The sequence below is a fragment of the Sminthopsis crassicaudata genome, chromosome 6 (assembly GCF_048593235.1).
Source record: "Sminthopsis crassicaudata isolate SCR6 chromosome 6, ASM4859323v1, whole genome shotgun sequence".
Taxonomy (NCBI): Eukaryota; Metazoa; Chordata; class Mammalia; order Dasyuromorphia; family Dasyuridae; genus Sminthopsis; species Sminthopsis crassicaudata.
The window spans coordinates 204,599,094-204,622,185 of NC_133622.1; the positions used below are offsets into that span (position 1 = coordinate 204,599,094).

The 23,092-nt window shown below is 39.0% G+C and overlaps 1 protein-coding gene across 5 annotated transcripts in view; it reads left to right on the forward strand.

Annotated features, from left to right (window-relative positions):
* ZNF143 (zinc finger protein 143) overlaps window positions 1–23,092 on the forward strand; it is a 39,527-nt gene that overhangs the window by 4,980 nt on the left and 11,455 nt on the right. For 4 of the 5 annotated variants that reach the window (XM_074273284.1, XM_074273286.1, XM_074273285.1 and 1 more), the window contains exons 2-11: window positions 7,553–7,671; window positions 8,601–8,693; window positions 10,779–10,862; window positions 11,335–11,418; window positions 13,301–13,497; window positions 14,699–14,773; window positions 17,239–17,358; window positions 18,959–19,034; window positions 19,631–19,756; window positions 22,431–22,610. In XM_074273284.1, coding sequence (XP_074129385.1) covers window positions 7,560–7,671; window positions 8,601–8,693; window positions 10,779–10,862; window positions 11,335–11,418; window positions 13,301–13,497; window positions 14,699–14,773; window positions 17,239–17,358; window positions 18,959–19,034; window positions 19,631–19,756; window positions 22,431–22,610 — 1,147 coding nt within the window. In that variant the 5' untranslated portion in view covers window positions 7,553–7,559. The remainder of the gene's footprint in view (window positions 1–7,552; window positions 7,672–8,600; window positions 8,694–10,778; window positions 10,863–11,334; window positions 11,419–13,300; window positions 13,498–14,698; window positions 14,774–17,238; window positions 17,359–18,958; window positions 19,035–19,630; window positions 19,757–22,430; window positions 22,611–23,092) is intronic. The other variant, XM_074273289.1, reaches the window with a different exon arrangement.

A 23,092-nucleotide genomic window follows, 5' to 3' on the forward strand; every position in this document is an offset into this window, starting at 1 on the left:
CTTACATTCACCTCCAAGAGAAATGTTTTCTTAAAGAGACACTCAAGCACAGTCTTTAACAAGATTTTCCTGATTCCTCAACTGCTATTATGTCTTCCCTTCCAACTCCCTTCTGTTTAACCAAGTGGTATATATTTGTTAATTCACCATATATTTATGTTGCATATATTTTTATATGGACTTGTCTTCATGAGTAAGGATTGTTTCACTCTTTGTCCTTATATCCCCAGCACCTGGCACATAGGTGCATACTAAGTACTTACAGATTGATGGGCTAATTCTAATGAGTTATGTGATATAAGTGGTAATGTTGTTCAGTTCATATTAGCTACCATATATAGTGGTATGTGCTGATGCTGATAAAAGGACAAAGGGGACATCCAAAGTAATTAGGATAGTTGGGAGAATAGGTTAAGAAGAAGTCTTAGGGAGATAATCACTATCACTGGCATTAAATACCTTCCATATGCCAGGCACAAGGATGCAAAGTCAAAAGAAAGTCACCTCTCCCTTCAAGGTCACAATCCAATGGATATAACATTCAAACAAACATGTATAGAAAAGCTGTATACAAGATAAGAAGGAAATAATCACCAGAAACCAAGAGGAATTGGAAAAAACTTCCTAGAAGATAGGATTCTAGCTGGACCTTGATAGTGGCACTTGAGCTGAGTCTGGGAGGGGAAGAGCTAGTTTCCTTATCTACAAAATAGAAATGATAGAAATGTTTTTGGTGTTACCTAACTTACAAGATTGGCCTGAGGAAGTGTATTGTAATTATTAAAGCACCCTGGAAATATGTTTTTAAAAAGTTTAAAATTTAAAAAATGTTTTCAATGTGGAAAAGTTGGACATCTAAGAGCTCAGTGTAGATAGGGAGGTAGAGTGAGAAGACAGGCTGAGAGAAGACCTAAAACTCCACGTCCAAAATGTCACAAGGGCTTACACTGGGCCTTTGACTGTAGATTGATCCAGCGAAATGAGAGGCAGAGTCCAGCTCCAAGATATCAATCAAAAGATAGGTGGGGTATGTTGGCAACTGAGGTTATACCCAAAGAGCCTTTAGAAGGTCCGGACTCTGATGTGATCAGCCAGCCAAAAAGCAATCAGATTGCAGAAATGGATTATACTTGGGGAGAATACAGGCCTTTTAAAGCAACAGGGTTGTGTCCAGTGCAAACAACTCCAATGTAATTGCCAGATGATGAGAAGAGATTTAAAAAGTGGTAAATAGGAGGAAATTAGATAGGTTAACTGTCTAAGAGAGAGGGTTTGCTTGAATATTAACCGACAGAATGAAACAGATGGGTGGCAACAAGTACCTGGAGAGAGACAGAAAAAGAGAAAAACCTCAAAACAAAGGAGAAGATCTAAGAAACATCTGTCACTGAAAGAGCATGACTGATAAGGAGACTGTTAAGGAACTTTAAAACCAGCAGGAATCATTGGATTTCCTAATACAGATGAGACTATTGTAGGACTTGCAGGAATTACTGGATTTCTGGCACATGAACTAAAGGACAGTGGACTTATGGACATGTATAAATTCTCAATTTATGTTTATTTGATCATGTTATTTGTTACATCACTTCTAGCATGTATTATATTACTATGTGTTTATGTAATTATGTTGTAATACCTCCCATATTGATGGATTTTTGTTTCAAGGTCATGACCACTCTTTATGTTCTAAATCAAAAGAAGGGGAGATGTTAGGTTTTTACCAGATGCTAAGTCAGTACCTACAGAAAAGAAACTTCCCAGAGAAGGATTACAATTGAGAGACAACAGGACACTACAATGTTTCCTGAAGGCAGTTGGGAGCTATACAGCTTCTGATAGGAGCAGGGGTTGGGGCTGGACCAGTGGGATTTTTATTTTTTTAATAAACCAACATTGGCATATAACCCATGAAATGACGTGTCTTTTGGATGAAGTAACATCCAAGCTCTGGATTTTCATTAAGACATGAAATATATATTTAAAGTAATAAGAAAAGGAAGCATTTTCTGAGGTGGATAGCATCAGATTCCATTCCAGAAGCATCCTTTTGCTCCTCATCTCAGGGAAAGAAAGCCAGACCACAGCACTTCCCTTGTCCTCTTTATCTTTCCTAATTCTGGTTCAGCTTTCCAAGCTGCTCAAAGCCCTTGTCCATCAGCATTTCTCTTCAGACTCTGAGATGTCATTCCTGTGATGAGAATAAGAAACCCAGTCCCACAAGTCTCAGCCCCAGGCTCTGTATAGCTCCCAACTGCCTTCAGGAAACAGGTTCCAGCTTCTTTCTGTTAGCCTGTTGCATGCATCGCATTTCTGAAGGGTCCCAAATTTTTACATAGTATTTCATCTTCCAGTTAAAGGACCCTGCCCTAAAGAAATAAATAATTAATCTGCTGCCTACCTAAAGATTAGATATCCAGTTCTACTTATTCTCTAATGTCAGAATTTAGTAAAGACTAAAGAAACTTTCTCCTACTTCTGCTAATATATTCTCTCTTGCTGCTCTGTGTTAAATTTCATCAGGGTCATGGAAGAACTTCTACCTGCCTATATTTTAATGTACTTAGAGGTTTTTCCTAACACTGTCATGGTATCAAGTAGTTGCTCACCAAAAAATGAATTTGTCTTTGTTTCACATATTAAGAAACTGATTCCTCACTTCCTGGGTACTATGCTCATAATTAAATTCTCATGATTAAATTCGAAGAGAGAATTTGCCAGTAGTAAAAGCTGTAAAACACTAAAGTGAGTAAGCAGCAGGTTGTGGAAAGATGCACTGGGCCAAGACTGTGTGGTAGATGGCTCTGATAAGGACCAGTAATGACTGAGGCACACAAGAGTGCAGGATTTGGCTGCAGAGGGAGATGAGATTTTTTTTTTTTGGCTGTGACCAATGCAGGAATTTCTTTTGCTTAGAATATGTATTTGTAAAAGGGTTTGAATACTTTTCCCCATTTTCCTTGGGAAAATGAGATGGAGAGAAAATAGATGTTCATTGAAAACAATTGTCAGAATTTTCCTAGAGTTAAAATATAATTGTTAGAATTTTTAGATCACTTGAAAAAGTTGTTGGACCTACCTGGTGTCATAGATCTCCTCGGGTCTCTATTTTTCTAGTCCTTTGAGTTAAAAAGTGGACACACAAGAAGGACCCAGCATGAGATGCTGGTAGTTGGGATTCCTATTTGAGGGAATGAATACCTATGATGGGATGGCAGGAGAGTGGTACAGAGAACTGCCCATCCAGATTGGATTCCCCTCTGAATATCAGGGAGCTGTTGTGAGGAAAGCCCTTTGTAAGTGGTCACTCTGTTTGTAAATGGTGTCAGTAATAGGAATGTAGGGGGGCCGAGACCCTGTTGAATGTCAGGGATGCCTGTGGAGATGGGTTGATCGTGCTCATGGACAGTGTTTGAGCTCCATCCGGAGGTTTGTCAGAACTTTGAGACTCAGGAAGGCACTTGTGTGTGTTCATTCTAAACCCTAGAAAGCCACACCATGAATTTTCGGAGGGAGGCCGGGAAAGAATGAAGCCCTTTATCCCAACTGGGATGGGAGTAAGGGTTCCTGACAGAGGGAAAAGTCTTCTCAGGCTTCAGCCCTGCAGGTCCCCTGGAGCCTGAGCTGGCTGGGGCAACCCTGGAGCAGTATCCCTGCTGAGGCTGAACCTGGCAGTGATGACAGAAGCCCACCAGCTCTGCTCCCTCCATTCTCCCTTTTCCCTCCACTGGTCTCTGCATCTGGGAGTCTATAGTTTTCCATTGGTTTATGAGGGTCTGTGGCCTTCCTGTTGTTTGGTTCCATTAGAGGCTTTGTTGCTGAAGTACTGGAGTTTTGCCAGGTCAGTATCAAGTAGGTCCAACCCAGAATGGTCTTTCTAGATGTGTGAAAACCCCCTGGAGAAGTGAGGAGATCTGGGTTTGATTACTTTCTCCAAATTAATGCTTTCATTCCTTAGATACTTAGATTCATGATTCCTTTATCTCCAGCAGTACAGATCAAAACTTTGGTCCTTGTCTTTTTATCATGTTTGATTTTTGTCTGTCTTTGCATAAATTCTCCATAAGGAAATCATATTGTGGGAGAGGGAGGAACTTCTATTTTTGATTCAGGAGTAAAGCACAGTCCTTAGCTTGTCCATCAACACCATCCTATGATTCCATGCCTTCATTCCCAGTCATGTATGTTTGAGGATTGATTTGGTTTTTTGTTTGCTTGATTTTCGTTGTTGTTGTTGTTGTTGTTGTTGTTGTTGTTGATGATGATGATAGACAATTAGGGTTAAATGACTTGCCTAGAGTCACGAGGCTAGTAAATATCATGTGTGCAGATCTGGATTTGAACTCAAGTCCTCTGGACTCCAAGACCAGTATAATTTTATAGTCTCAAGTTTAAAACTAGAAGTCCTCCTATTTTATTTTCTATTTTAGAGACAGTAGGGTTTCCTGTCCACTTGAAATGAATTGTTGGTCCAAATCATAAATCAGCTGGTAGAAACCCAGTTAACTTCATTGTTCTCCAACTTTTCTCATCAGTCTTCATACCCCTCCAAACTGTATTTTGATAACAAAGTAGCTTAGTATTGGGCTGTGGTTAGAGATAGATGTTTCATTTTTTAAACTAAGTTAAGACTGTTAACCATTTTTACTATGGTTCTGTTACTAGAGATATAAACCAAATACTCAGTTGGTATGATTGTAAGCTAGTAGTTTTTGGACAATTAGCAGAAAATAAGTGCAAATAAATTTGAAATGGATTTTTAAAGCCAGCATTGTAAACAACATTTCTAAAAATCTAGTAATTTTGAACTGAGCCCTAATAGTCATCCTGGCCACTAAATGGCTACTTTTTTGTGACATGTGTGTGTCTCTAAAAATATTGGAAAATGTATTTAAAATTGTAATGCATCAGATCTCACTGCAAAAAAGCAATTTATATCCTATAACTTAGTGCACAGATTTGCTATAAATGAAAGTTTATATAGAAAAATACTTGCTGGTAAATACCCCAGCCTCATTTTATCTATCTCATTTTTGCCACTTTTCCTACAAAACAACCCAAAGCTCTTTTAGCAGAAGAAAATTACAAGCAGTCACAAGATGGCTCCTTCCTGCTCTTCATTAGCCTCACTATTTGGGAGTGTGGGGATTGCTTAGATCTGATAGTATACAATCTTTGAGGTACGCTTGGAGAGTGCATTGATAGAAAGTTGAGGTGTTGGCTGACAAAGTATTAGGCAACTGTAAAATATCTCCATCATTTCAGTCATCCATTATAAAAATCATTTACTGAGGAAGGAGCTGCTTTCTAATCCTGCCTCTGCTCCTTTCTTGCCTAGTTCTGGTAGGGGGTGATGTAACTTGCATGAGCCTGACAAGGTCAGAGAGATGGCCTCTTGGATCCATTTTTATCTTTAAATCTGTGATCCTCCAATCTGTCAATTAAAAATTCTTTACTAAGCCCTTCTTGATACTTGGCTAAAGCTGGAGAGTAAGGAAGAAAAAGCATCAACAGACCTTGCCCCTCAAAGCAAGGGGGAGATATGAACGCAAATTGGAATGCACAAGATACTTGCAGTAAGATACTGGGAAACCTTAACTAAAAGGCACCAGCACCCAGGAAAAAACTTGAGCTGAGTCAAGAAGAATAATACCAGGGGTCTCAGAGGTGGAGGTGAGAAGGGAGGGCAAAGGCACAGAGGTAGGAAATGAAGCATAGTGGGTGGAACTGCAGATGGATGGATGGAAAGGGTCAGCTAGGTGGTATAGTGGACCTACCTGCAGTCTTCCGACCTGAGTTCAAGTGTGGTTTGAGAACTAACTGTGGGACTCTTGGCAAATCATATACTTGTTTATCTCCATTTCCTTATCTGCAAAATGAGCTGGAGAAGAAAATGGCAAACTTTTCCAGTCAAGAAAACCCCCAATGGAATCATGGAGAGTTAGGATTGAAAATATGACAAAACAACAATTTTATTAAAAGAAGTAACTTGTACTTGGGAAATAACTTTAAAAAATTTATTTTTAAAAATTAAAAAATTAATTTATCCTTTAAAAAAACACCCACATTTTCAGACATAGATTACTTCTCTGGCTTAGAGCTCTTCCAATAACAAAGAAAATAAGTCAAACTAAAACCTGCCAGCACAATAACATATCTAAGAGTTTGCAGTCAGCATTCTGTACATGAAATCTCCCTCTTTTCTCCTGAGAGGATGAAGGTGTGATTCGTTAGCTGTCCTTTGAGATCAAATGAGGTCATTAAAATTACTTAGAATTCAGTTTTAAGGGTTTCCCCTCCATTTATACTATTGTAATCACTATGCTAGCTTTCTGGCAGATGTCACTGCATTAATTCATAGGCTCATTGGTGTGGAGCTGGAAGGGACCTCAAGTACAAGTTTCCTCATATTTGAGTTTCTCTTAGTTGTCATTTCTTACAATTAATCAAACAAGCATTATTGGATGTCATGTTAGGGACTATGGATGTAGAAACACAAATGATACTATTCCTGCCCTCGGAAAGGTTTTATCATATATGAAGACAACATATGTCATAAGTTTGTAAAAATAAATGCAAGCTAACATAAATTGAGGGAAGGAGGCTCAGGATTTTAAGGGGCAGAGGTGAGGGAAGGAGTACATTTTAAGCATCAAAGCCAGCAGGTGGAAGATGGAGAATCTGTCACCAATGGGGAAGTGTAAGAAAACCAGCGTGGGAAGACCAGAGAAGCCACAAAAGGGAGTGTCTCTAAAACACTGGAAATGTCAACTGGGACCAGATTCTGAGGAGCTTTGAGTGCTAGAATTGACCAAGTGAGACAGGAGCCACTGGGCTGTGTTGGGTGAATTAGAGTGGAGCAGTATTGGATGATGGGGAAAGGTGTTGTGGAGGCTGAGCCTACAGGTCCTAATGAAGGAAGCAAAGCCAGACTTCCAGGGGCTGTTAGCAGAGGCTTGGGGCCTGGGGGAGGGGGTGGGGTGGGAGGTGGCGTTCTGGTGTTGGCCATTGTGATCATCATCATTGCTACTGTCATTATCATGTAATTTTTTTTTCCTTCTGAGTTTTCTTCTCCATTGTGGAGTTGTGGTGGGACTAAGAAGCAGTGGAAAAGGTGGCCAGAGCTGACCAGTTCTCCCTGTCTCTTGTCTTCACACAGACCTTTTCCTTGGACCCTAAGCTAGCCAGTCTCGCCAATTCTCCAAGCCAGAGACAAGGGAGTTTGGGGGGATGTGGGGATGTGGGCTTCAAAAACTTAGCCCTAACTTGCTAATCTAGTGATTGTGAAAGAGAAGATGAAAATCTCTATGAATCTATTGTGTTTAGAATTTTATTAACTACATCACTGGGTTTTATTTGACTTCTCCAAAGGAATATGGCCTGGGATTTGGGGGTCATCCTCTTAGCTTTGCATATTAAGCAAAATTGTGGGCCAGGTAAGAATCTTTTTAGACTTTCCTTGACAGTTTTAACAAATGAAATATTTGTTATTTATGGACTTTAACCTCATGTACTCTCCTTTTGGTTCTAAAGCAACTCTCTTTATTTCAAGGTAAACCATGTTATTAGCCCAGATAAATCGAGATTCTCAGGGAATGACTGAGTTTCCTGGTGGGGGAATGGAGGCTCAGCATGTCACTCTTTGCCTGACAGAGGCCGTAACTGTAGCAGGTGAGTAATTGTGCTATGTAACCTCTAATGCAGCTCAGTAACACACTTAGTACTGAACTGACACATAGCCCTGGAGCGAAGAGGTTGGCAATTTGATCAGCAAGTGCAGAATACATTTCCAGACGTATGGTGTGTGTGTTTTGTTTTGTTTTGATTTTTTTTTTTTTTTTTTTTTTTTTTTGGAGGAGGGGAGTAGGAGGGAAGATAGTACTTATTTTCAATTATTTAAAATGTCATATACCGATTTTTGCAGGTGGGAAGAAGAGAAAATTTGGAACTCAAAGTTTTAAAAACATGTTAAAATTTTGTTTTACATGTAACTGGGAGAAAATACTAAATAAAACTTTATTAAAATTAGAAAAAAAAAACCAAAATGTCCTCAGCATCTGCAAGCTGCAATAGATTCTATGAGGGCCTCCAGTCGTTGGGATGTTTTTAGTCATGTCATTGCAAGCTGTTTAGGGGAACTCTTCCCCTGATTCTGTTAAGAGATACTTCTCCAAGGGGATGAAGGTCATGATTTTCGACTGGTCCTTCAAATGGGAGGCATCATTGTTTACTCAGCGGTGTAAAATTCAATTTATGGTCAAGTTTTAGAGCAAGCTTAAGCCTTTTAAAGCCATTTTCCATGATTCTGGGTGGGAATATCCCAAGAAACTTCACAGAGCTCTGCCCACTGTAACCAGACATTGAAATGAACTTAAGAGCTTATGGCTTGATTCATCCTTGCTGAGATCTGTAGACCCAAATCCCCTGCCATCCTCCAAAATGAAAGGAATGTATTAGGGTTTGTTTTCTTGCTTTCTTTTTTATTTTTCTTAGTTACATGTGAAAACAATTTTTAACGTTCAGTATTTTGAGTTCCAAATTCTCTCCCTTACCCCTTTTTAAGAAGGCAAGCAGTTTGATATAGATATTGCTTTTCATAGATGGTGACAATCTGGAAAACATGGAAGGTGTCAGCTTACAAGCAGTGACCCTTGCAGATGGATCCACAGCTTACATACAACACAATTCCAAAGGTAGGAACGGCTTCTGTGACTAAGTCACAACCATTGCTTGTTGAGCTCCATCAGGGAGTGCTAGTAGTAGTTTCATTGCCCTTTTGGTGGGAGCTTGATTTCCCAGAGGCAGCTACATGGCACAATAGCCAAGAATGTTGTATTTGTAGTCCAGAAAAAACTCTGCAGAAATTCAATTGCTACATGATTCCAGACAAGTCACTTAAACATCTATCTGCCTCAGTTTCTACATCTGAAAAATGTATACAATAATAGCACTTAACCTCAAAGGGAGATTTTTTTTCTTAGATCAAATGAAATAATATGTAAAGTACTATACACATATTAAATTATTATATAAATGTTAACTTATTATCATTGTCGTTGATATTATTATTATTATTATTAATATTTTCATACACACATCTTTTGCTTTTTTGTGGTATTAAGTGGCATGTGCTTCTATTTTAAAGTGAATTGGATTAAAATAAATTAAATTTTGTTTTGAAAATGTTATCATTTGAAATCATAAAACCTAGTTTCAGCAACTCTTTGCTAGCCAGATAGTTATAAGGGATCAAGGCAGAGTAATCTCTAAGAGCTCTTCCTACCCTGAAGGTCTTCTCTTAGGGTATCTCTCATATCTCAAATTGTAGGATTTTTTTTTTATTTTTTTTGAGGCTGGGGTTAAGTGACTTGCCCAGGGTCACACAGCTAGGAAGTGTTAAGTGTCTGAGACAGATTTGAACTCAGGTCCTCCTGAATTCAAGGCTGGTGCACTATCCACTGCGCCACATAGCTGCCCCGGATTTTTTTTAAAAGATTATCCCTAAAAATATGATGGGTAAACTTGAGCATAAAAGTGTGTGCAGTTATTACTTGTGGTACTTAAAACTTAAGGCAATGTCTGTTTAGTGCATCCCATTTAATGAGAACACAGCTAGCTCCCTGAAAATCCTTATATCTAAGTGACTATTCATAAAAATCTCAAAAGGGAAGATTCTTCCCTCTCTTTGTAAATAGAATAGATTCTTCTCTCTCTTTCAATAGAAAGGCCCCAACTGTCCTAATAGCCCCATCTGGGTCACAGTTAGCCCTTGCTAGCCCAGGGATTACTCACAGGTATAACACTTCTCACCTCTGAAGGAGGTTGGAGCTAAAAATTGGAGAAGAGAATTAATAGAGGAAAAGTTTGCATAGAATGTATCATTTTTTAAATTATAGCTTTTTATTTACAAGACATATGCATGGGTAATTTTTCAGCATTGACCCTTGCAAATGCTTCTGTTCCAACTTTTCCCCTCCTTCCCCCCATCCCTTCCCCTAGATGGGAGGGAGACCAATACTTGTTAAATATATTAAATATAATGTTAAATATAATATATGTGTATATATCCATACAATTGCTGCACAAGAAAAGTCCAACTTAGAAATAAGGTAAAAATAACCTGAGAAGGAAAACAAAAATGCAAACGGACAAAAACAAAGGGAGTGGAAATGCTATGTTGTGGTTCATACTCATTTCCCATAGTTCTTTCGCTGGGTGTAGCTAGTTCTCTTGATTATTGAACAAATAGAACTGATTTGGTTCATCTCATTGTTGAAGAGAGCCATGTCCATTAGAATTGTTGAAATATATAATGATTTCCTGGTCTTGCTCATTTCACTCAGCATCAGTTCATCCAGGCCTCTCTGAAATCATCCTGCTGGTCATTTCTTACAGAGCAATAATATTCCATAACATTCATATACCACAGTTTATTCAGCCATTTTCCAAATGATGGGCATCCATTCAATTTCCAGTTTCTAGCCACTATAAAAAGAGCTGCCAAACATTTTTGCACATAGAATGCATTATTTTTTTAAAATTTCATTTATTTCAATAAACAAAAATCTTTTCTCCCCAAATACTCTCTCCACATAAACATACCCACTGAATTAAGAAAAAGAAAACCCTTGTTAATAAATAACATAGGTTAGATCTTTTGTTCTGCATGCCCATCAAATACATTGTGGCCTTCCTCAGTATTTTAGGGAGAAGAATAATGTGTGGTCATATAAATTTAGGGTATATTTGTTTATCAGTACCTGAATCTTCTGTTCCAGATGGAAAACTCATGGATGGCCAGGTTATTCAACTTGAAGATGGTTCTGCTGCCTATGTCCAGCATTTCCCCTTACCTAAGAGTAGTAAGTGTTTAAAAAACAATAATGGGGCTCTCTTGAGAGTCGCTTCTCTCTCCTACATGCATTTAGGAGCCAAGGCCCCCTTGTCTTTGTTAACAAAAGGAGTGGGCATGAAATAGCACTTCATTGGGCAACCCTGGATCAACATAGCGCTTTGTGGCTCTGGAGAGAAAGCGAATAGCTGGCCTGAACATGTTTTGTCCAAAATAAAGGCTGTAGAAATCATCTCTTTTGGAGGGTTCTCATAACATCCTCTACCAAGGGGGCAGATGGCTATTCTGTCCTTGTATCATGATGCCTCTTGATTTTAATTAATTCACCCTGACATTTACTAACATAATCTAAATTTTAAAGGGCTTACAAGTAGAATATGTTGTTTGTTCAAGTTTTTAATGCCTCCTCGGTGGTATTCTTTTCTCAAAAAAATTGTCAGAATAGGAAAATTGAGACCTAACTTTAAGTATTTCTTCTGGAGCAGGGGACAGTTTGCGTCTAGAAGATGGACAGGCAGTTCAGTTGGAAGATGGAACTACTGCTTTTATTCATCACACCTCCAAAGGTAAAATAGTTTGGGGAACATGTGGGATACAAATAAAGGAGAAGAGATTTGGGGTAGACTTAATATTTGAGTCAGTTATTTGAAGAGCTGTTCCATATTGAAGGAGCTGCAGACAATGGGCCTTAGAAAGGAGCAGCTTTCCATTCAACATAAGGAAGAACTTTTATTTTTTTTTTTAAATAATCACAGCCATCCAGCTTTGGAATGGGTTGCATGATTTCTAGAAGTGTTCAAGAATGGGCTGCTTATGGAAAAAAAAAAAAAAAAGTTTGAAAAGATAGAGATTCAAAGGAGTTTGTAGTTTATCTTTATAAGTAATAGGATGTGGGAATTCTCATCCCAGGCAAGAACCTAGCTCCTTCCCTCAAGAAGCTTACAAAGAAGAGAATTTGAAGAGAAGGAGGGCAGTGACAAGTAGGAGGCTCAGGAACGCTTCCCACAGTTTGAAGTACCTGAGTTACATTTTGAAGAAAGTTAAGAATTCTGAAGGGCATTATGGAAGAACATTTCAGGCATGGGGTCACAGCTTGCCCTAAAGTGGGTTCTTAGATAAAATGGGAGGAGACAAAATACCGAGCTGAGAGAAGAGCTGATGGTCTATGGCAGAGCTGACTGTCAGAATATAAGAAAGGTCACCCTGCACTGTAAGCTCACCTGGAGATTGGGAAAGACTTGAAATGCCAACCTGAGGCATTTGTCCTAGAACCTTGATAGGATGGGGAGGCTTTTGAGCACAGGATAACATGGCAGGCCTGTCTTACCAAGGTGCTCATCATTATATATTCCAAAACACTTAAGCCAGTACTATACACATAGAAGGTGTACAACAGAGGTATTTCTGAGTTAGAGGACCTTTAGTGACCATTTAACCTCCTCATAACCAAAAAGCAGTCCCTAATATAACTCTAGCTTTTGCTTTTGCTTGAAGACCTTCTAAGGGGAGGAATTAGCCATCTAGTTTAGGCAGACCTTTCAACTTTTGGATAGCTGTAATTGGTAGGAAATTTTTTTTTTTTATATCAAACTTAAATTTATCTCACCCATTCCTCATTGTGGCTTCTAAAACCAAAAAGAGCAAGACTGATCAGACTTCAGATACTTGAAGACACACTATCTTGTCCCTAGGTTTTCCCAGCTTTTTCATCCACTTCTTAGATGACATAGAGTGGAGGCCTTTCACCATTGTAGTTGCCCTAGACATTTTCCAGGTTATCAGTGTCTTTCCTAAACTGTAGCCCCCAGTTCCTAATCAAAATGCTCTATATATATATATATATATATATATATATATATATATATATATATATATATATATATATATATATATATATATATATATATATATATATATGTATATATATATATATGTATATATATATATTCTGACTGGGGCAGAGTACAGGGGTCTCTTACTTCCTTACTTATTGAATAAGTTAATGATAAGAATTAAAATCATCGTGTGTACCTTTTTAAAGATAGAAATTTTGATTTGAGAAATGGCTATTGATTTTTCTTTCTTTCTTTTTTTTTTTTCTTAATTTTTTCCTCTATCTTTGTAATTTGTGTTCTCCCTTCATTTGAAATGAATTAAATTATAAAATGTTAACTTCGGAAGGCCACTTGGGAATCATGTAACCCAAAAGAATAGCTGAAAGTATTTATACCTATATTAGAAGAATTAAATAATATTAGTAAGATTTGTTTACTCATAGGTAGAAGAGGGTCAATAGATAATGGGAGGGTCTTCTCTGTGTTGTTATTGTGACCTGCATGTTCACATTCTGTCACTGCCCTGCCTCTCTGGGTCTCTCTAGAATGCAGTTGTTGATTGCGTGCCAGATTTTTGTCATCTTTCTCACAATTTTTTAACCTTGTATCTCAGATAGTTATGACCAGAGTGCACTGCAAGCCGTCCAGTTGGAGGATGGCACCACTGCCTACATTCACCATACTGTACAAGTTCCCCAGTCTGATACCATCTTGGCTATTCAGTCAGATGGCACTGTGGCAGGCCTGCACACAGGGGACGCCACAATTGACCCTGATACCATAAGTGCTTTGGAACAATATGCCGCAAAGGTAAGGGATTAGTTTGAAATGGGAAGGCCATCAACTTCATCATGTTAGCTCGAATTAGTACCCTTGAGCAATCCCTGCACCCTTAAAATGATATTTCTTTGAAAGAAAAAAAAAAAAATAAGAGCATGAAAAATAGCACAAATTTATAGCTATACTCAGGTGGTACTTTCTTCCTCTTGAACATTTTATACTTTGATATGTATGTTTTTGTCCATTTCTATGTAGCATAAGCTTTATAAGGAAAGGGGATTTTTTATTTTTATTTTAGGATTTCACATACTTTCCAGAATAGGGCCCCTACATGTAGTAGGAATTTAGCATATACTTGTTTAATTGAAATAATGTGAGTAGGTTGGGTCTGTATCCCAAAGAGATGAAAAAAGAGGGAAAAGGACCCACATATACAAACATTTTTTGTAGCAGCCCTTTCTATAGTGGCAAGGAATTGGAAATTGAGTGGTTGCCTATCAGTTGGAGAATGGCTAAGTTATGATATATGAATGTGATGGAATATTATTGTTCTATAAGAAATGATGAGCAGGCTGATTTCAGAAAAGCCTGGAAAGATTTATATGAACTGATGCTAAGTGGAGTAAGCAGAACCAAAGGAACACTGTATACAATAGCAGTAAGATTGTGTGAGATTTCAACTATGATAGACTAAGCTCTTCTCAGCAATACAGTGATCCAAGATGAATCCAGTAGACTTAGGATGGAAAAATGCTATCCATATCCAGAAAAAGAACTTTGGAGACTGTGGATCAAAGCACATATTTTTTACCTTTTTTGTTTGCTTTTTTCTTGTGGTTTTTCCATTTTGTTCTGATTTTTCTTTCATAATATGATTAATATGGAAATACATTTTTAAAAATTGTGCATGTATAACTTACATCAGATTTATTGTTGTCTTGCAGAGGGGGAAAGGATGGAGGGAGGGAGAAAAAAATTTGGAACTCAAAATCTTAGAAAAATGGATGTTGAAAAGTATCTTTAGATGTAATTGGAAAAATAAAATATTAAGTTAAAAAATAAAAAAGAAAGAAAGAAAGAATGTAAAGAGAACTCTACTGTGGATTATAAAGCATAACAAAAAGTATATTTATATTTAGAGTATATTTAGAAGACTTAGAAAATGTGCATCTTAGACATGCCATTGTTTTGTTAATTTAAAAATTAACTGTTTTCTGTCCTTTATTTCCAGGTGTCTATTGACGGAAGTGACACTGTAACTGGTGCTGGGATAATAGGTGAAAATGAGCAGGAAAAGAAAATGCAGGTATGGAAATTTACAAACATCTTGACTTGAGTTCATTTGACCCTTGCCAATGGGTGCAGCTTTTCCTTCTTAAAAGGTATCCTTGTCCAACTCTATAAAGAGTGATTTCTTTGTTCCTTCAGAACTCTGAGGCAAGTGTCCCTGGTTAAATAACAGAACCTATAACTTTTGATTGTGTGTTGATCATACATTTTTAGACTGTCCTAACACCTTATAGGAGCCATTCTGTGGCTGGGCCTATCCCATGAAGAAACTCTTAATTTCTTAGACCTTCTTAAAAGAGTTGCTGTTTTTAGAATGGGTTCTCCTTATTCATGGCTGCTGCAATTGCCCATTTTCTTGCACTACTTATTGGAGATACAAATTAGGAATGTCACATTTAACAAATTTACACATGACCCAGAGTTAGAAAGGACAGCTAAAACATAAGACTAGATCAAGATTTTAAAACATTTAGATAGTTTCTATAGAACACTGGGACAGATCAAATTCAGAAAAATTTAATAGGTATAACTATAAAATCTTATGCTTGAATTTAAAAATATCAACTTCACAAGTACTAGATGAGGGAAGCACAGCTGGAAAGCAGTTTATTCTGGGAGTTTTAGTAGGCTACAGACTGTGATCTAGGAGCTAAGAATATTAGTGCAATCTTAGACTGCCACTAGAGAAACTTGGGATACAGAACTATGGTAGAAGATATCTCCTCTCCCCAATCCGACCACATTTCGAATAGTATTCTCAGTTCTGGATACTACATATTTAAAACAACATTGATAAGTCAGATATTCTCCAGAAGAAGACAATCATTATGATGAAAGGCCTCAAGTTCATGTAATATGGAGGTCAGTCAAAAGAGCTGGGAATATTCAGAAAAAAAAAGAATTACAGGTCTAGGTAATGAATTACCTGAATGAATTACCTTGAAATGAATTTCAAGAGCCTTCTAAGGTAAAAGGGTTGTTCAGATTTATTCTCCTTTGACCCAAAGAGCAGAACCAGGAATAACCAATAGCAGCTGCAGAGAAGCAAATTTGTGATTCACTGAAGGCAAAAAACTGACTAGCTGTTAGAACTGTTGAAAATGAGTTGGGCTTCCTTGAGGCAACCAGTCCATCTCCCTGGGGGACTTCTAGCGAAAGCCATTCATGTCTGCTGCAGCAAATGATGGACAGGAAATGGTTGTCTAGAGATGGGCTGGAGAGTAGATGGATTAGCTTTGGGAATACAGCCCTTCCAACTAAAATGTTGCAGATATGCTGTATCACCCTGGAATCTTTGGCTTCAAGGCCTGGAATTTTTTTCATTCTTTTGATATGTACAGAATGTACAACTGTTTGTGTCTTTAGACTTGGTAAGAGAGAACTGGTATTACAAAGCTCTGTTTATCTCAGCCCCTTGAGATGTAGCCATCCTAAAATCATCCGCTTAAATATATCCATATGTTCAAAGAGTTGGTTATAGATCTCCGGGGAGAAATCTCTAAAATTATTTTTTCATTTAAAATTTCTCTTAAAGTGGGGGGTCTGTGACATCATCATCTTGGGAGCATAGGAGTTAGCCACAGGAATTTTCCTTCCTGACATTGGCTCTTTTTGTCCATGTTCATCCAAAAGTTGGGTTTGCCTAATTTGATTCATAAACCTTAGAATAGGGATATGGTTCTGTGAATAAGGATCTTGACTTTCTTCAATAAAAGAGAAGTCAGTATTTCGGATTGGAGTTGGACTACATAGCTTCTAAGTCTTCTTCCAGCTTTATATTTAGAAAAGGAAGAAAGAAGACAGGAAGGAAAGAGACAAAAGAAAAGAAAGAATAAAAGGAGAAGATAACATTTGTTAGATACTTACTGCTACCAGGTACCATGATAAGTTCTACCTGATACAAAAGTTTATAAAGAACTGGTCTCAGTCCTCAAGTTGCTTTTTTTTTTTTTTTTTTTTTTAAATAGAGAAAGACAGTACACATAAGGTAGTTGTGACTAAGGAAAGGAGTTTTTATTCCGGGAGAGAATGAAAAGGGAAAGGAAGGGAATCTCGCTGGCCACACTTTGCCTACTACCCCTGGGACCTTGTGGAATCGTTGGCCTGAGATTGGGCTGAGCACCATCCAAGAGGCTGTAGGGGGAGCGAATCTGTTACCTTCTCCTTCATGTGATGTTTCATCTAGCTGAGCTGGAGGGTGAAAAGCTGCCTTGGAAGACCTGGGTTCAGCTTCTGTCCCTGACACATGTTAGTTGCTGAAACAAGCAAAATGTTCACTTTCTCAGGGCATAGGCAGCTCTAAGAGCATAAGCGAAAGGCCCTCCTCTAGACATGGGGGAGATGTATCCTAAACTGAGGAAATCCTATGTTCAGATTCCCCCAATGTTAGCACTAACCTTCTTTATCATGAGATTGGGGTGGAATCTGAGGTCGTTTTTCATTTTTTTACTTTGAAAATTGTTGCTTCAATCATTTCCCCAGATTGTATTACATGGACATGGGACGAGAGTCACTGCAAAATCACAGCAAAGCGGAGAAAAGACCTTTCGGTGCGACTACGATGGGTGTGGAAAACTCTACACGACAGCTCACCATCTCAAGGTGACCTTGCCTTGGGCTCTCGAAGTCTTGCTCTGAAACCCGTAGTGTTAGTGTCACCTCCCAGGCCACCCCCTGGTAACAATGGGCAGCCAGGCTCCAAACCCCCTGGTCCCAGGTTGGCTCCCGGCTCGCAGACATTCCCCTCTTGATGGTCCGGGCCAAGTGGTCATCTGGGATCAGCTACCCTGGATCCTCCTTATTAGTGGTTAAAGGCAGACCCTCCCTCCTTGGCAGGTTCCCTGGTCTTGTCCCGCACAGAAGTGCCTGTTTTCTGCAGAGCCAGTGCCTACAATAAGGCACAGGCAGGTGTTGGTGCCATGCAGACGCTCCTGTGGGCAGACGATTGCTTCTGCTGTGGGAGGCTTGGGCCTCCTATGGAATGGGCATGAGTGGGCCCCCCAGGGCGGAGTCTGTCCATCTCAGTGACCTGCAGAGGGGTAGCAGGCTTGGTGGGGACCCCCATGAAGAGAGGCAGAGCTAGCTCAGTGGCAGAGGAGGTAGAGGACCCCGACCTGGAGGCAGGAGCCCCACCCCAGACACTAGCTGTGAGACTCTGGCAGGGTCATTTGACTTTGGTTTACCCCAGCCTGCTCATTGCTAAAATGGGGACAATAATAACACCTCCTTCTCAGGGTGGTTGTGAGGATCAAATGAGATGGTGATTGTAGAACATTTAGTACAGGGCCAGGCACATAGTAGGCATTAGGTAAAAGCTAGTTATTGTGATTATAGTTATTAATATGACTATTTAAGATATGTTCCTACTCAGAAACCTTCCTTTGCACCCTGTCACCCACCCAGGAAAGACCAAAGCCACTGTAGTGCCAGTCGCGCCCCAATCCTTGAGTCCTTCAGCCAAACTAGACCCTTTGCCATCTCTAGATACACCACACCCTTTCCCACCTCCTAAACTTGAAGCTGTTCTCTTTATCTAGCACGCCCTAGGCCCTCCCTTCTTCTCCCCAGGTTTTCCACCTGTCCTTGAAGGCCGAGGTGGGCAGCCTTGAGATTCCACAGGCAGCAGTGATCTCTGCCTCCAGCGTTCACCACGGTTGCTCCTCACCTGCATCTGCCACATTCTACCTTGTATTATTTGTCTGTGAGCTCCAGGACTGCATCTTATCTGTATTTGCCCTTCCCCTGGGGTTCCTGGGAGGCCCTTCAGGGCTTAAATGAAAGAACCCATCTCTTCCCTCCAGAACTCCGCTTGGTTCCATGCCTTTCTCATTGTTCTTTCACATTCGATCATCCTTGTGTTTTATCTCCCCCAGTAGCTTGTAAGTGTAGGGACTGAACCTGAAGGCAAACTATATCTCTGCCCCCCCATAGTGCTTTGAACCTCAGTACACAAGTTAGTATTTCTTGCACAAATGACAAACACAGGTGAAAACTCATGCTGGGAATCTTGAGACAGTCTTTGTTTTTCACCAGATGAACTATGAAGGGTATGTTGACCTGTTTAGGGGAAGGGGTTGAGTATGATTTTTGATTTTAGAAAACCCCAGATCTGAAGTGAGGGGAAGTGGGCCAGTTGTGAATGCTACTGTTTTCATGGTGGGAATATCCAAAGGGAGACAGACTGACAGCCCTATTTTAACAGGTCCATGAAAGGTCACACACAGGGGACCGGCCGTACCAGTGTGAGCATCTTGGCTGTGGGAAGGCCTTTGCCACAGGTGAAAACACAATATTCTCTGTCCTTCACCCACTTGTGTTGGCAGAGGCAGGCCGTGGGGCAGCAAGCTGTGGTGCTTTTGATTTCTCATACGTAAAAGAGGGGTGAAGATCCTCCTCTTAAATAGCTTGTTGACCCCTCTGCCCTGTCCCCTTTCTCTGTCCCCTGTTCTCTTCAGCCCCTTCCCTTGGTTCCATTTTCTGCTGTCCTTTGTTCCCCCAGGAATGAGGCTTTCCTTGCCTCCTTTTAGCTAAGAAGAGAGAAAATGAAAAATTGGGAAAAAAAATTTTTTTTGCCCAAATCCTCTTCCTCTATGCATGCATTAATGTCTCTTTTTTCTCTCTGATGTAAGCTCTTTGAATGAGAAAGGTCACCTTATATTCTCACAAGTAGAATCTAATCCATTAGGAATGTTACTTTAAAATTTTTATAGTTTTCTATGTGAAGGTTATCCCTATGACTCTGTCTCATTCCAATATGCATTTCAGTTGTCTACTGTGCTGTTCCCATTCTAATAAGAATTAAATGGCTTTCATCTGTCTGATTCAGTGATTGAATGCTGAGGGTTTGTGTTTAAATTTTCTTTTTTTTTTTAAGGTTATGGATTAAAAAGTCATTTCAGAACCCACACAGGAGAAAAGCCATATCGATGTTCAGAAGATAATTGTACGAAGTCTTTTAAAACATCGGGTGACCTTCAGAAACACATTCGAACTCACACAGGTACTGGCGTTGTGGATAAGCTCACGAGACATTAGCTCTCAGGGATGCTTAGTGTCCAGGCCCTTGATCTTAAGTGTGGGCACACAGACTCAAATTAGACCGCTCGGTAGTGCTAGGGCCAGAATGACAACCCAAACTACCTCAGATCCAAGCCTGGCACTCTTTGATCTGTACCCCAGTGCTGCTGCAGGGCACAGATGGCACTGAACAGTTCCTCTGAGTTACCTCTGCTTTGCTTTCCTTCCCCTCTCCCATAGGTGCCTGGGGTCTACCCCTTCTTGTTCTCCTTGTTCTTGTTTATCCTCTTTCAACTTTGTGGAGCTAGAAGTCAGATTGGGCAGTTACTCAGCACAAACCCTGATTTCATTTGTACTGAGCATATAAGCAGGGGTATTTTAAACACCACGGGACAGTTGGACTCACAGGCATTGAGATTTCTCTTGCATCTAAAGAATTTTCTAAAATAACCCAATAGAAAACTCACTGACCATTTTTTCCCCCTGGCTATTAAAAATAGAATATTTATCCTCAATATAATCCAGGCTCTTTAAAGAGTGTGTGTGAATCATGCTAATGCTTAGTATAATTTGCTTTTATCCTCTGGTTTCATTTAGTACCAGTTCTTAACATTTTTGGGGGTCATAGATCCTATTGGCAATCTGGGGAAATCTGTCTCTTCCCAGAGTAATATTTTTAAATGCATAAAACAAAATGCATAATATTACCAAGGAAACAAATTATATCGAAATAAAATTATCAGAATATTTTTTTAAAAACCAGGTTCCCTAGCCTCTTGATTTAAAACAATAATTCTTAAATATTTCATATCCACCTGGACCACACACAGTCTTTCCATCTTGATAGAATCTATTAGAATTTGTGTTCCACTGGTGAGACTTGCAACAACCCAAAATCACCTCCACACCCAGGGAAAAGTCAGAAAATGGCATTTGTAGTCTTGACTTACAGTGTTCATAATGAATTCAGGCAAAAATACTACCATGGCTAGGGTATGCACCCAATTCTGTGTACAAGAGGAAAAAAAAGAAATTAAATGAAGAGCTTGATAAGATCTGTATCTATGCATATGTGTGTATATGTGTATATATGTATATGACAACTTGGTTTTTTCAGTGCAAGAATGAACACCAGGGAGGACAGAGATATCTCTTGAAAAAATAATTCAAAATTTTAAAATGAAAAAGTCAAAAGATGTATAGACTTCTGAGAAGCCTGAAGACAGAGAAGGAGTAAATACAGAAATCTCCAAAAAAGAATGGATTATGCCTTAATAAACAGGAAATGATTAGTTGATGGGGGAGTCATTTCTAAATCAATATGAATATGAATAGTGTTGAAGACAGGGAATTAGTCTGCAAAATCCTTGCTGAGAGACATTGCCAAGCTGGATCATCCCAAGAGCATTTATCCTCTAGTTCAAATAGGAAGGACCAGAAATAGGAAAAAATGGAACAGATTTTCCAGTCCACCTGGGATCTATTTTCGTCACTGATAAAAATAAAACCACCACATTTTTAGACTTAACAATTTTAGTAGCCAACTTTCCAGATGAAGACTAGAGTCAGGAAGAATATTTGAACCAGATTGAGTTCAAAGAAAAGAATTCTGTTAGTCTGGTGACATTTTTCTAATTTTGAAAATCAAAGGTTAAGATACTTGAAAAGAGGGGAAGATACTAAACTTGATTTTAAAAAAAATTTCAGATACTATTCTACCAAAATAAAAAGCACGAGGGAGAAGTATATATACAGGACTGTGGGAACATGGATCAATAGTTGCGGATTTCTACTTCATGTGTTTTTTATTTTGATAGAATAGTGTGTGAATTTCCTATAATTTCTTGTGATATTTAAAATGACATGTTTTCTGGAACTGTGTCTGCATTTATTGGAAAATTAAAAGGGAAACCTAGTTTCCTTTTCATTTTTGGAAGACAATTGATATATTCCTTTTGCTTATGCCTGGTACTGGGGAATACTTAGAAGCCTGCAGACTAAGCAGTTTGTACTGTAGTTAATGTCAACCTGATGAAGAAAGAATCATTTTCTTTTCTGTATGATATTACCACATCCAAGGCAATCCCAATAGACTTTAAATAGAAAATCCCACCTGTATCCAGAAAGAGAATGATGGAGATTGAATGTAAATCAACACATGCTATGTTCACTTCTTTTTTCTGTTGTTTTTTCTGTCTCATAGGACTCGTTTTCCTCATCAGCCAAACTTTACACAATTATTCCTCCATAGTTTTCGGTCTTATTAAAATGCCCAGATTTGATAATTCCTTCTGAGAGTTTCATGTAATTAGTGATGTGAGTTCTTATTTCCATTCAGAAAGTTTCTTACATCCCTTTAAACTTGGGAGAGGAAAACAAATTTTACATAGAAAGTTTTGCTCAAGAAAAATCCAAGTACCAAAGCTGCAAATCATGAATTTTGATTGTGCTTTTTATTTATTAAAAATATCTTATTGATGCCTTTTGTTTTATATCAATCATTTCCAGCTTTTATGTCTTCCCTCCCACCCAGTGAACTTTCCCTTGGAGAAAAGAAAAAAATAGTTTGAGCAAAATCTACAGATGCAGCTGTACATCTGACAGCACCTTATCGATGGCACTTCCTAACTGTTTGATTTACCCTTCTCTATTTCCAGGTGAACGCCCCTTTAAGTGTCCCCATGAAGGATGTGGCAGGTCTTTTACTACATCAAACATCAGAAAAGTTCATATTAGGACACACACGGGAGAAAGACCCTATTACTGTACAGAGCCAGGATGTGGGAGAGCATTCGCCAGTGCAACAAATTATAAGAATCACGTGAGGATACACACAGGTAATCAGTCTCTGTGGTTGGGATCAGCATGGCTTCTCTTGCTTTTCTGAGGCTCCATTTATCAGCTTTTGTCTCCCAGGAAGCCACCTTGCCTACTCCATCCCCTCCCACAGTGCCCCTGGCTTTGTGTATATGAGTCCCCAGCCAGAGGGCATAAGCAATGCATTAGGCTTCTTTTGTACCTGTTCCTTATAGGCCCACAGTGTATGGGTATGGTCAGTTTTTTGCTGGTCACAGAAGTTCAGGTGAGGTCATTAAAAGACATCTGTGGTTCTTTGCCCTGAATTAGTCAACTCTATTAAAATGTATTTGATTTTCCTTTTCTACATTTCAGTGAACTGTTATTTTTTGTGGGGGGATTTTTTGGTCCAAACCTGTGATAGATCTGCACAGAACAGCAATTCAAACTCAGGTAGAAATGGGGGGCTCTTAACTATGCATAAGAATCCTTGCAGGCTGTTTATTGATTCAGAAAACATAAT